The sequence below is a fragment of the Triticum urartu genome, chromosome 1, assembly GCF_003073215.2.
Source record: "Triticum urartu cultivar G1812 chromosome 1, Tu2.1, whole genome shotgun sequence".
Lineage (NCBI taxonomy): Eukaryota > Viridiplantae > Streptophyta > Magnoliopsida > Poales > Poaceae > Triticum > Triticum urartu.
This window is the reverse complement of record NC_053022.1, coordinates 431,012,983-431,027,464: the sequence shown is the minus strand read 5'-3', so window position 1 is coordinate 431,027,464 and position 14,482 is coordinate 431,012,983. Positions and strand designations below refer to the sequence as shown.

The following is a 14,482-nucleotide window of genomic DNA, read 5'->3' as shown; positions in this document are numbered from 1 at the left end:
GGAGACATTTAGCACCAAAAGCCAGCAAAGCCGCGCGATTGGAGGGCACTCGAGTCACCGTTTAGGAGAATAAGTAATAACACCCGTAACCGGCATTCGCCTCACGGGTTTAGCGTGACGACTTCATACAATGTGCGGCGAGGATGGAGCAAAACCAATAACAGAGCTATGGTGCGGCTAGGGTTTTATCGGAGTCAACCCCTAAAACTACATCCGTGTAGGAGGGGATTTCCCCCCGACGACGGCCATGCATGTGCTGGCACATTGCCAGGATCTACCAGAAGCTCTCGCAAAGTCGCAAACAGTGCGCCGCCGTACTAACACAAGAACAGTTTTAGGGGAGGCAGCCCCGGCCGCGTCGCGGGCGATGCACGGCATTGTAAACGTTTCAAGCCGTCATCGCATCCAGTGGAAGACGACTTTAAAAGGCAAACACGACACGGCAAAAGCCGTTATCCTTTCACGAAAAACCCTCGTCCCGGAAACCAACAAGGCGAAGCTGTAGAGCCGAAAGACAGCGCAGAAACTTCTAAGAATTCCCCAGATCGGCCCTGCGTTTTGCACACATGCGGCATATGATTTGGACCCTCTCCCCCCTCCCCGGCGGCGATCGCAGATTAGTAGGCCGGGACAGCGCGGAGGAGGTTAGCATATATAATTAGCGCCATCAAACCACCCTGTTGGTGTTGGGCTGTGTTTCCTCTTGTCCTCCATGTGATTCCAAAGTGCTCTGCTCTGTATTCCTATTCCCTCTCTTCAATCTTCATTACCCCCTCCCCACCTCCTCCCCCTCCCCCCCTTGCCCTCTGATCGTGACCAGCTATTACTCTCGGCCAGCCAGCCCACCCTTCCTCTCCGGCAAAGCCCCCCTCGGTGTCCTCCTGTTCTCCCCAATTGGCCCCGTGCTGTCCGGCGTTCGGCTCGGCTTGCGGGGCGCGCGCGGGTGGCACCCAGAGGGGCGGCGGGCGGAGCGCGGGGAGCGCCGGAGCGGAGCATGCGGCGGTGAGAGCGCGGGCAGGAGGAGGAGGAGGAGCGGGGAGCTTCGCTTCGCTTTGCTTGCTTGGTTGCTGGCGCGGAGGGAGGGAGGATGCAGCAGCCGCAGCAGCACCACCATCACAAGCCCAAGCCGTCCCTCTCCGGCAGCCTGTCGTGGATCCGGAGGTCCCCGCCGCCGTCGCCGCCGCACAGGAAGCCCTGGGGCGCCGGCGGCGGCAGGGGCCGCTACGCCTGCCGCGCCGTGCCGCTGCTCGTGCTCACCGTCTACAGCCTCTTCACCGTGCTCCGCATCCCCAGCTCCTCCCTCGTCGTCAACACCGCCGATTCAGGTGTGCCCCCCGCCGCCCGAATGCGATTTCTCTCTGCTTTGCTCGCAGCGCGCCGCCACGCCTCCTGGGTTAAATGCGCCCCCCTTTCGGCCGTAATGGTGACGTGTGTTCTCTGCTCCCAGAGCGCGTGGACCGGCGGGAGGATGTGGAGGCGTTCAAGACCCACCTGCCGTCGAACCAGAACGGCCTCGAGGCCCGCCAGGAGACCCGCTCTCCGGCGTCCCTCCCGTGCTCCGCCTTCATCAGCGGTGAGCTCCTTGCTCAAGCTATTACTATTCTGTTAGCCGCTTGCTTTCTCGCCTAGCTTAGCTAGCTGATTTGCGTGCGGGATGCTAATGGCGGGCGAATTGGTGCGTGCGCAGGCGAGGCGGGCGGCGGGCCGGCGGAGGAGGGCGTGCTGTGCTGTGACCGGAGCCACTACCGCAGCGACGTGTGCTACCTCCGCGGCGACGCGCGCACGGACCCGTCCACCTCGTCGGTGCTCCTCTACAACGCGCCCCGCGGCGCCGCGCCGGAGAAGGTGCGGCCGTACACGCGCAAGTTCGAGGAGAGCATCATGCGGTCCATCGACGAGGTGACCATCGTGCCCGTTCCCGCGGACGCCGGCAACGGCACCGCCGGCGAGGACCCGAGGGACAGCCTGCGGCGGCGGTGCGACGTGCGGCACGCGCCGGGCGTGCCGGCGGTGGTGTTCTCGACGGGCGGGTACACGGGGAACGTGTACCACGAGTTCAGCGACGGGCTGATCCCGCTGTTCGTGACGGCGGAGCGGTTCGGCGGCGAGGTGGTGTTCGTGGTGCTGGAGTACCACTACTGGTGGCTGGGCCGGTACGGCGCCATCCTGGAGCGGCTGACCAACTACAAGATCATCGACTTCCGGTACGACCGCCGCGTGCACTGCTTCTCGGAGATGATCGTCGGCCTCCGCATCCACGGCGAGCTCGTCGTCGACCCCAAGCTGATGCCCAACGGTACGCTCCTAATTCAACCCCCCGCTGCTGCTAGATTCCAATTCCCCAATCACATCGCCGTCGCGAGTTCAATTGCCACCGCTGGTTACGTAGTAGCAGCAGCATTCTGCCGCGCCCATTGCGCGCGCTGCGACGTCGATTTGTTAGTTTGTTACGAATGTGCTCCGCCAATTCGCGTGGGCGTGGCGATTTCGGTGGGTTTTTCCGTTAGAAAGAATTTCGGTGGGATCGTCCGGCGCCGTGGAGCCGAACTTCTCGCCAGCGTCAGCGGCGGCGGCTTGTTGCTTACGGAGGGGAACGGGATTAGCGAGGAGCAAAAAGGCGCGTGAGAATTCGTGCGGCCCGGTCGAGATCCGTGCCAATTCTGGTCGGATGAACCATTCATTCCCCCCTTAGCCGCGGTCAGGGGTACTAATTACCCCCGACCATGTCCACGTGTGAGTCGCTTTTCACCTCTCCCCTGGTTTTTAAACCAGGCCTAGCAGTACGCAAACAGTTGGTTAGGGCGGGTAGAGGGGAGCCCGAGCATCGGTGGAGCGATAGATAGATTGCAAATGACGCATCCGACGCTCCACGGCGCCATGCCGTCAGCGACAACGACCGTCCGATCGGTGCGTGGCGACGACATGCCGCACGCGCGCGCGCGTAGGACGCATCTGACACATCTCCGGCCACCTGCTCTGCCCGACACTCCGGCGGCAACGGTAAGCGGCATGTGCGCGAGCGCGCTTTTTCGTTGGATGCCAAAGGAGACGGGTGAGGTGATGAGCGAGGGAGGGAGGGAGCACGACGGGCGGGGGAATCTGGCGGCGATGATGAGCGGCGAGATCGATCATGGCGGGGGTTGATTATTTTACGGGAAACGGGCAGGCAAAAGCCGGCTTTTGCGAAAGCGTCGCCCGGAAAAAGCGCACGGAACGGATGAGGGGTGCGAGACCCTGACGCGCTCGGCGGGCGGGCGGACGGACGGATCGGTGCTCCCGTCGCCGTCGCCGTCGATGCTGGCGTGCCGTTTTCGTGCGCGGACCGGTAATATCGCAAGTAACTGGCCGTACTGCCGGTGCTCCATTTATTACCCCCGCCCGTTCCGTTTCCCTGCAGATAGACGGGGGCCGGGCACGCAATGCTCGTGCAGCATTGTCAATGCGCACCACTACAGCACTTTGGATTAATTATTACTAATGCACTGCGAGTAGAGTAGAGTTACTTGCACAAGTGGGTTAACTTAATTGGGATGGTGCGGTGACAGGAGTTCACAGCCACTGCATTCGAATTTTGAACCAAAGCATAGCAGAGCAGAGGAATTAGTTAATGGATTTGTAAAATATTAGGTGAGATTTGTACGTCGATTATTTATTTGTGGGGCAGGGCCGGGCAGGAAATGCGATGAGGGCTCCACGAAGGGAGGCGCAGTACCCACCTCCACGTTCGGCTTGGCGACCCGGTTGTAGTTGGTTCCAATTAATCCGGCCGACGCCGAGTTATTGTACTGTAATGTGCCCATTCATTTATAGCCCCATAAACACCCATGTACCGGCCAGTGTACTAATCTCCCGCTGTTACGCCAGATCTTGGGTCAGCTGTACTGCTGAATTACATTACACAGTACTACTGTTAATGGAGCTGAGCACGTTGCTCGTTCAGAGCGTCAATAGTAAATCGGCGTGTCAGGGAACAGAATTGGAGACGCGCATAGAATAGTTGGATTCGACGGATCGGGCATGTAGATGTAGATGCAGGGGCGGGGGGCGTGTCTGTGCAAAAAGAATTTTACTTGCCTCGTGTCGGGGCCGCACTTACCATATCGATCGGGCGTTGCTAGCTTGTGTTCGTTTCTAAATCGAACTACTCCCAGGCGTTAATAAAGCATGTGTCTCTCTCTTGGCGTGGAGCATGTGCAATGGGGGCAGCGTCATAAATCTTTCTCTTCTTTTACGCCCACATGCGGTGCCTAGTTTGGGTATGGGTACTAACCACCCCTGTATATTTACGCCTCCTGTCGCGTCCTGTCCTCTAGCGCCCAAGAGGAGCGGCAGCATGAGAGGCTTGCGGATCCTTCCCCAATTGCAGAAGGCATCGTGCGATATGCATATACTCTTAGTGTTACTTTTTGATAGTAACGTCATGGGTGTCAATTAATTCCTTTGATAGATTGCACGAAATAGCCGGTTGATTGACGGAGAGCACGGAAAAAATACACCCCATACGTTTCATTCTCCTAATCCATCCCCGGCGACGTCAACGCACCGCCCATTTTGATTGATGATGGGCTCCGGATATTTTCTTGAGAGCCATTGACAGGGGGATCATCCGTTTAGCAGCACGGCGACAGCGGTGTTAGGCTCTTGGCCGCTGGGGATATACATCTGAATGCTGGCGATAAGAGAGGAGATATCGGCCGTGGGCTTGACTAGGACATGTAGGGACTCGGAGGCGCCGGGCGGCCCTGCGAGCAGCACCACCATGCCGTAGCGCTAAGCCTCACTCGCCTACGTCCTAATCGGCCCGTCCCACCGGATGATTAGTTATTCGCTGCTGGCCGCCGGTTGACGGAATGCTGCTCTCGCGCGCGCGGATGTGCGTCGGCGGGTACCGCATTGCTGTCAGCCGATCGGGCGAAAGCGTCACGGCATGCGCCTTTGGTTTCATTTGTTTTTGACACGCCTGATAGAGTCTCTTGTGATGTGCGTGGGAGCGTGGGTGGAAGGGAGGGAGGGTGACCGATGGAGAGTAAGCTCAAGCTGGGAGGGACCATGCGTGATAGTGGAGAGAAAAGAAAGGGCGGTTGGTTTAGTTTAGCCGGAGCAGCACACAAACGGCTTCGTGCTCCGTCATGCTTCCTCGCTCGCTTTTCGCCGTATGGTACGTGGTGACGCCTCCACTCTACAGCACCACTACAGCCACGGCCAGGGTGACGGACGTATGGAAGTGCCTCACGTAGTTTAGGTCTGGACCTCTGCTTTTCTCCGTCTCTGGGTTGAGCAGTTCTTCGGTGTCAGGAGTGGCAATGGATGCACCACAACTAGCATCACGCTACTGGACCGAGGAAAAAAATGGATGGTTGGTAGTAGCTTTTTTTTTTAGATGTTGGTTGGTAGTAGCTGATCCAAAGCAAAAGAAGAGGAAGGCACAAGTAGTGAGTGGCCCGTGGTTTTTATCTATCTATCTGTCTGAGTATACAGGTAAAGCAGGACGAAAGAAGGGAATGCATGTGATCCGGAGGTTGGGGAATTTTTTTAAATCGATTTTATGACTGTGACCACCAAGGCAAAGAGGCTCCAGATTTTGACCGGCAAAGGCCCCCTGGAACGAACTCTTTAATGAAAGGAGGCGAGGACTTATTTGGGGTGCCGCAAAAGGCCGGCCTTTGAACAAGACTAAAAAGGGGAAAGGAGAAGGGTGGTGAGTCTAGCGACTAGGTAGGCAGTAACTACAGGGGTGGGGTACGGCATATCATCTTGAGATTTACGAAGTCACCGTAGGCGCCTCGTCGTCGACGAGAACGTCTCCTCCCACTGAAATCGCATCGCCGGAAATCCTGAAATAAATCCAGGAATAATGCGAGCACCAGGATTTGAACCCTGGTGGGTTAGGGATACCACTGTCCACCTAACCAACTCAACCACAGGTTGATTCGCGCAACTTCTCTGTCGGTGAGTTTGCGTCCACAGGGTTTCTGGGTTTGCGCGCGCACACACACAGAGTCAAAATGGACTTAGGATTATAGATTGGTAAGAAAGCTTTTGCACCATCTCAACGTTTATCCGATTATTATTGTCTCTGAATTGCAAGTCTCTTGTGTACTCCAAGACCAAGTAACAAGTCGAGGGTTAATCATATGCTTGGCCAGCTGGCAGACAATGAGGATTACGTAAGAGTTGACTTGGGGCGCACAATCGGCTTGGATCTTGGAGCAAAACTACTAGTCCATCTCCATGCATGGCAGCCGGGCTGGCCAATGGTAACATCCGGGAGTGGCGTTGCGTCATTCTCAGATCTCGCGGAGGTCGCGGATGGTTGGCCGTGGAGTGGAATAACCCGTCGTGCGCCGGAGGCTACCGCGGCACGCAAAGGCGCCGTCGGCAGCGGAGGCCAGCTGTCCGTTTGTTTGTTAATAAAGGCCTGGCCAGTCAATCTCGGGGTGCGAACGAACGCGGAGATGCATGGGATGGACCATTTACGTGCGCAGCTGGATCGCGAGGAATGCACATTCAAAAGGGGTTTACATGCCGCCGCTGTTTTCCATAGGCCGGTTGGTGATTGACATGCATAACCTAGCACTAGTAATGGCCTCCTAGTAGACTATGAGTATGATTGATGGGGCCGGCTAGCTGCTGATTAGTTGTAGTGGTATAATTGTTGTCTGCCTTATGACAAGTTGGTGGCTAGTCTGCGTGCTCTCAAGTGTAGATAGCTAGGGTTTATACGTACGTGTTTGGAGTGTGCATTGTACTGTATATATACTACTTGTGGGCTTGATGGAGAGCGACTGGTTGCGTCGAGGTCGATGTCGATGTCTTGAGCTCGAGGCAGGTAGAGAGGCGACGACACTCGACATCACATGAGCAGCAATAGTTGGGCCTTCTTCTTTGGGGAAATGCGATGCGTCTTGGAACGCCTCTGTTACGGCAACGTTTAAGGCTCCGCTCGCAACTTCGGACTGCACCTGATTTGCCCTCAGTACTCAATTTTGGTGCATAAACATAAGTTGACACAAGTGAAACGAACACAGTTAATAAATTCTAGTGTCAGAACTTAATTGGTGCATAAACATATTCCGAGTACATTAATTGCACCTGCAAGTAAACTGCTGCAATTGCTAATATCGTGGTGGATCTGTGCACGTGCTTGCAGGCAAGAGCATCAAGGACTTCCAGGCGCTCCTCCACCAGGGCTACAGCGGGAAGCCGTCCGCGGCGTCGTCGGCGCCGCTGCCGCTCCCTCTCGCGACGCCGGCCCGGCCGTGCGTCGACCACGCCAAGGCCGCCAAGCCCAAGATGCTCATCTTCATCCGCAAGCAGAACCGGGTGATCCTCAACCTGCCGCACGTGGTCACCGCCTGCCGCCGCGCCGGCTTCGCGCCGCACGTCATGAACCTCCGGCGCCAGACGCCGCTCCCGGCCATCCACGCGGCGCTCGCCTCGGCCGACGCCATGGTGGCCGTGCACGGCGCGGCGGTCACCCACTTCCTCTTCATGCGGCCCGGGACGGTGCTCCTCCAGATCGTGCCCGTGGGGCTCGACTGGGCCGCCGAGTCCTTCTACGGCAAGCCGGCGCAGCAGCTCGGGCTGGAGTACCTGGAGTACCGGGTGGCGCCCGAGGAGAGCTCCCTGGCCGCCGAGTACGGGCTCAACAGCACCGTGGTGCAGGACCCCTCCGTCATCAGCAGCCAGGGCTGGTGGGAGATGAAGAAGGTGTACATGGACCGGCAGAACGTGACCGTCAGCATCAAGAGGTTCGGCGAGCTGCTCCGGGCGGCCAAGCTGCACCTCAAGAAGAACGCCACCGCGTGCGGCGGCAAGGCCGCCGGCGCGAGCCACGCGGCGGTGAGGTAGCGAGGGGCTAGTTGAGCCCCGGATAATTAGGTGTTAATGAATCACAGTCCACAGCCGTCAATTTTTAAGTGTTTCTTCTTCTTCTTCTTCTTTCTTCTTTCTTGTGTTATTTCTGGTTGGAGGTGGGGGAGGAGGGAGAGTATATCGAGTACAAAAGAGGAGATCATCATGTACATAGAATTGGATTGGTTGGAAGCCCCCGTGCACAGTACTCCTACATTCGTTCAGTTCATGTTGTTGTTAGGGAAAGTAATAATTTATGTTAGGCCTCCAAGTCAAGTTCACAGCAGCAATCGCCATAGTTTTCTTTCCCAATCTCCATGTTACTTTTCATTTTTCATTTTCTGTCAAGTGCAGTAGAATCCAGACCGAGATATGTGATCATTGATCAGCAACAAGGCCTTGACGAGACGAGTGACAGTGCAGAGCCGCTTTTTCACGAGAAAGAGGGAGGCAAAGGTCGGACGTGGAGACGACAGCTCTGTTCATCTGCGTCTTTTTACCACCGTGGATTCCGTGGCGCGAGCAGCACGTGGGTCATGCATCTTGTCTTTTCCCTCTGATGGCATGGCAGCCGCGTGTTACGCTCACCGACAGGTGCGCGGCAGAGCGGCGTGAGGTGGAGCCGACTTGAACGCCGAGGTGTGCTAATAATGCTGACATGGGGACACTTGTCCTCTCGCGCTGTGCTCGCCGTCGGGGTTTTACCGTGGCACCGTTTTTAGTACCGAGGCTGGATGCCGGCGGGTGACCGTAGCAACGGGTAAGAGCAACTTCAACGGCGCCACCCACCCAGACGGACGGCGCTTTTGTCCATCTAAATCGGCCGCCCGTCCTGCGTCCGTCCTGTTTTAATTTGAATCGGCTATGCGTCCAACGCGTCGACCTATTTCATATTCACACACAATTTTTTTAAAAGGTCCGCGGTCATAGATCATGTCAGCGGTCATGTCATTGTCCGAAACTCATGTCGGCACAATGCCATCGCTGGCATACAATGCCAGCTTCAAAATAACACCATACAGTTCATGCTGGCGCACTCGCCGGCGGCCGATACACATGCTAGCACATAAAAGGGATGGGAGTTAAGTTCAACCACGCCATCGCGGCCTCGTGGTCATGCCAGCACACCTGCCGGCATACAAAAAAAGGATGGCGCTTGCCGCCATAGATCACTCGCCGTCGAACTTGAGCATGTCGGCCTGCATTTTCTCGAACCACGGTCTCTTTCTTGGCGACACGGTGTTGAGATCCACCTTCATGATCTTCACCCCGGTCATCATGCTCGCGAGAGCCACTTCTTTCGTCTTGGTCTTGGCGTTGGCGGCCTCAATCTCTAGCATCTTGGCTTGGTTCTCTGCATCCATCTCAAGCCTCCTCCTTTGGATCTCCATAAAGGCGTTCATTTGTTCTTCTTTGTATTGCCGGCACTCCTCCTCCCTCGAGTCCTTCTTGCTCATCATGCCCTCCACGCTTGCGATCAAATTGTTCGACGCCGCATCCCGCTTGTCCTCCTTCCTGGAGTTGGTCTTCGCCCGCGGCCGTGCCTTCTCGCCGTCCCCAACCTCCTCCACGGCTTGCTTCCCCTACGCGACTTGTGAGCGGCATATTGCGCCTTGAACTTCTCCTCATCTTTGATGACCCTAAAGCAATGGGAGAGGTTGAAGCACTTGCCAATATGTTGGACCTTGAATGCCTCCAAAGTTTGAAATGCCTACAAATATTTTGCATGCAAGCATATTGGCAAATAGTATGCAAATGAACACGCAAGCATAAACGGAATGACACAAAAGTGGGCGGCTTGCTAGCATACCATGTCTTGCATGCCGATGCCGCCAACGGGGCGGGCCTTGACGCTCTCAAGAGTGGCACAAAATTTGTTACACTCTTGTTGGATCACCCTCCATCGTTTCTCCCACCCGCGCGTGCTTACTATTTGGTACGGCGGAAACTTCTTGCGCTCATGGAACTCAGGTGGACACGAATCTGAAAGGTTGGTGCCTTTTGTTCGGCGCCCGTCTCGGGGTCTTGCCCAATGTCTCTCCAACACTCACAAAGAAGTTTGTCCTCGGCCGCCGTGTATGCCTTGGTCCGCTTGCTCTTACGCTTTGACTTTGCCCCGGCGGCTTGGTTGGCGAGCTCGTCCTCGAACAAAGGCTCCCCTTCGATGTCGCACTCGTCCTCTTCCTCTTGCTCGTAGCCCTCTGGAAACTCGTGGTCAACCGGGAAGTCGTCCAGGTCCAGGTCGACCTGATCATGCATGAAGGCCGTCTGATCTTGCTCAAAGGTTGACGGCGTGAATGCCCCTCGGCCGTCCTGGCTTTGTCTCTCATCGGGATCATAGCCGGCCTCGGCGGCACCGCCAGCGGCCGGCGCACCACCCTCGACGATGATGTTCTACATGTAGTCGTCGTCGCCAGAGGCCGACATTCCGTCGAACAGCTTGCGTGCGCCCGGCAGCACTTCGGCTGGCATGTGTCACGCGCATTTCCTCGCGCCTTTGGATAACGAGCCACCGGTCACCGGTGTGGCGTTGAGGTCGATGGGCGCCGACACGGGCGTGGAAGGCGCCACCACGCTCACCTCGGTCGAGCACTCTCCGGAGAGGTCGGAGGCCTGCGGGTAGACGTGGAAGACGGGCATCGGGGTGCAAGCCGACGCGCGGGGCGAGTCGGGCAGCACCATCCAAGGGAACGCGGATGAGCCGGTGCTGGCCGCGGCCACGGCGGCATTGACGAGGCCGTGCTTGCTAGGGTTTAACCCTAGCATATAGAGCGCCTCCCTCGTTGCCGCCGTGACGCGGGCATTGGTGACCTCTTGCTGCGCGGCGGTGATGATGGCTTCGTCCCTCGGGTCCGTCGCATGCCTCCGGCCCTTCCTCTTGGCCGACTCCCTTGCACGTTGTTCGGGCATCAGCGTCCTCTTCGGCTTGGGCACGGCGGTGGTCTTGCGGAGGGCGCGAGGCCTGCCTTTGCCGGAGGGGGCAGTCGTCATGCTGGACGAGGCGAGGGAGGCGAGGCCGGCGGCGTCGTCGAGGTCGTCATCCATGGCGTGGGGCGGGAGCGCGTGCGGGCGGGAGGTTTTTTTTGGGGAGGGGGTGGAGGGAAATGGTGTAGTCTGCCACCGACCAGCGGGCCCGGGGAAGGAGAAGGCGAGCGCACGCGTCAATCTTGTTGGAAATATGCCCTAGAGGCAATAATAAATTAGTTATTATTATATCATATTTCATTGTTCATGATAATCGTTTATTATCCATGCTAGAATTGTATTGATAGGAAACTCAGATACATGTGTGGATACATAGACAACACCATGTCCCTAGTAAGCCTCTAGTTGACTAGCTCGTTGATCAATAGATGGTTACAGTTTCCTGACCATGGACATTGGATGTCGTTGATAACGGGATCACATCATTAGGAGAATGATGTGACGGACAAGACCCAATCCTAAACCTAGCACAAGATCGTGTAGTTCGTTTGCTAAAGCTTTTTTAATGTCAAGTATCATTTCCTTAGACCATGAGATTGTGCAACTCCCGGATACCGTAGGAGTACTTTGGGTGTGCGAAACGTCACAACGTAACTGGGTGGCTATAAAGGTTCACTACAGGTATCTCCGAAAGTGTCTGTTGGGTTGGCACGAATCGAGACTGGGATTTGTCACTCCGTGTAACGGAGAGGTATCTCTGGGCCCACTCGGTAGGACATCATCATAATGTGCACAATGTGACCAAGGAGTTGATCACGGGATGATGTGTTACGGAACGAGTAAAGAGACTTGCCGGTAACGAGATTGAACAAGGTATCGGGATACCGACGATCGAATCTCGGACAAGTATCGTACCGCTGGACAAAGGGAATTGAATACGTGATTGATTGAATCCTCAACATCGTGGTTCATCCGATGAGATCATCGTGGAACATGTGGGAGCCAACATGGGTATCCAGATCCCGTTGTTGGTTATTGGTCGGAGAGTTGTCTCGGTCATGTCTGCATGGTTCCCGAACCCGTAGGGTCTACACACTTAAGGTTCGATGACGCTAGGGTTATTAGGAAGACTTTTATGTGATTACCGAATGTTGTTCGGAGTCCCGGATGAGATCCCGAACGTCACGAGGAGTTCCGGAATGGTCCGGAGGTAAAGATTTATATATGAAAAGTTGTTGTTCGGGTTCCGGGAAAAGTTCGGTTTTTTTCGGCATTGTACCGGGAAACTTCTGGAAGGTTCCGGAGGTTTCCGGAGGGGTCCGGAGGTCCGGAAAATGTTCCACCACATCCAATACAGCAGCGTGGGCTGTAGGGGGGCACCCTAACCTTAATGGGCCAAGGGCACCAGCCCCCCTAAGGCCCATGCGCATGGGAGAGGGGAAACCCTAAGGGGGAGGGCCTCCACTTGACTTGGGAGGCACTCCTCCCCCCTTGGCCGCCACCCCAACCGTAGATGGGATCTAAGGGGGCCGGCCCCCCTCTCTCCCCACCCATAAATAGTGGAGGGGTGGGAGGGCGGCCACACCCTTTGAACCTGGTGCAGCCCCTCCCCTCCAATACCTCCCCTCCTCCGCGTGAGCTTGGCGAAGCCCTGCCGGAGAACTGCCACTCCATCACCACCACGCCGTCGTGCTGCTGTTGGACTCTCTTCCTCAACCTCTCTCTCCTCCTTGCTGGATCAAGGCGTGGGAGACGTCTCCGTTTCGTACGTGTGTTGAACGCGGCGGTGCCGTCCGTTCGGCGCTAGGATCATCGCTGATTTGGATCACGACGAGTACGACTCCATCAACCCCGTTCACTTGAACGCTTCCACTTAGCGATCTACAAGGGTATGTAGATGCACTCTCCTTCCCCTCGTTGCTAGATTACTCCATAGATTGATCTTGGTGATGCGTAGAAAATTTTAAATTTCTGCTACGATCCCCAACAGTGGCATCATGAGCTAGGTCTATGCGTAGTTTCTATGCACGAGTAGAACACAAAGCAGTTGTGGGCGTCGATTTTGTCAATTTACTTGCCGTTACTAGTCTTATATTGATTCGCGGCATCGTGGGATGAAGCGGCCCGGACCGACCTTACATGTACTCTTACGTGAGACTGGTTCCACCGACTGACATGCACTAGTTGCATAAGGTGGCTAGCGGGTGTCTGTCTCTCCCACTTTAGTCGGATCGGATTCGATGAAAAGGGTCCTTATGAAGGGTAAATAGAAATTGGCATATCACGTTGTGGTTTTCGCGTAGGTAAGAAACGTTCTTGCTAGAAACCTATAGCAGCCACGTAAAAACTTGCAACAACAATTAGAGGACGTCTAACTTGTTTTTGCAGCATATGCCTTGTGATGTGATATGGCCAAAAGGATGTGATGAATGATATATGTGATGTATGAGATTGATCATGTTCTTGTAATAGGAATCACGACTTGCATGTCAATGAGTATGAAAACCGGCAGGAGCCATGGGAGTTGTCTTAATTTATTTATGACTTGCGTGTCAACATAAATGTCATGTAATTACTTTACTTTATTGCTAAAGCGTTAGCCATAGTAGTAGAAGTAATAGATGACGAGACAACTTCAAGAAGACACGATGATGGAGATCATGGTGTCATGCCGGTGACAACGATGATCATGGAGCCCCGAAGATGAAGATCAAAAGGAGCAAAAGATATTGGCCATATCATGTCACTGTTTGATTGCATGTGATGTTTATCATGTTTCACATCTTATTTACTTAGAATGACGGTAGCTTAAATAAGATGATCCCTCACTAAAATTTCAAGAAAAGTGTTCCCCCTAACTGTGCACCGTTGTGAACGTACGTTGTTTTGAAGCACCACGTGATGATCGGGTGTGATAGATTCTAAGATTCGAATACAATGGGTGTGACGAGCCTAGCATGTACAGACATGGCCTCGGGACACATGCGAAACACTTAGGTTGACTTGACGAGCCTAGCATGTACAGACATGGCCTCGGAACACGGAAGACCGAAAGGTCGAACATGAGTCGTATAGAAGATACGATCAACATGAGACGTTCACCGTTGATGACTAGTCCGTCTCACGTGATGATCGGACACGGCCTAGTCGATTTGGATCATGTTTCACTTAGATGACTAGAGGGATGTCTATCTGAGTGGGAGTTCATTAAATAATTTGATTAGATGAACTCAATTATCATGAACATAGTCTAAATTGTCTTTGCAAATATGTTGTAGATAAATAGCTCACGTTGTAGCTCCCTGTTTCAATACGTTCCTAGAGAAAGATTAAGTTGAAAGATATTGTAAGCAATGATGCGGACTAGGTCCGTAGTCCGAGGAGTGTCCTCACTGCTACACAGAAGGCTTACGTCTTTGATGCACCGCTCGATGTGCAAACCCCTACAACGTCGTCTGTGGATGTTGTGAACACCTGACAGACACATCCTGACGACTACTTGATAGTTTAGTGCACCATACTTTACGGCTTAGAATCGGGATTCCAATGACGTTTTGAACGCCATAAGGCATATGAGATGTTCCAAGAGCTGAAATTGGGATTTCAGGCTCATGCCCGTGTTGAGAGGTGTGAGACCTCTGACAAGTTCTTTAGCCAACAAGATGGAGGAGAATAGCTCAACTAGTGAGCATGTGCTCAGAAT

General features: G+C 54.9%; 1 protein-coding gene across 1 annotated transcript; it reads left to right on the top strand.

Moving 5' to 3' along the window:
- Positions 1-488: 488 nt before the first annotated feature.
- LOC125516443 (xylan glycosyltransferase MUCI21-like) lies at positions 489-8,140 on the top strand. The gene is made up of 4 exons (XM_048681884.1): positions 489-1,325; positions 1,448-1,573; positions 1,688-2,296; positions 7,151-8,140. The coding sequence occupies exons 1-4, from the start codon at positions 1,088-1,090 to the stop codon at positions 7,849-7,851; spliced, it is 1,674 nt and encodes a 557-aa protein (XP_048537841.1). The 5' UTR covers positions 489-1,087; the 3' UTR covers positions 7,852-8,140.
- The last annotated feature ends 6,342 nt before the right edge of the window (positions 8,141-14,482 follow it).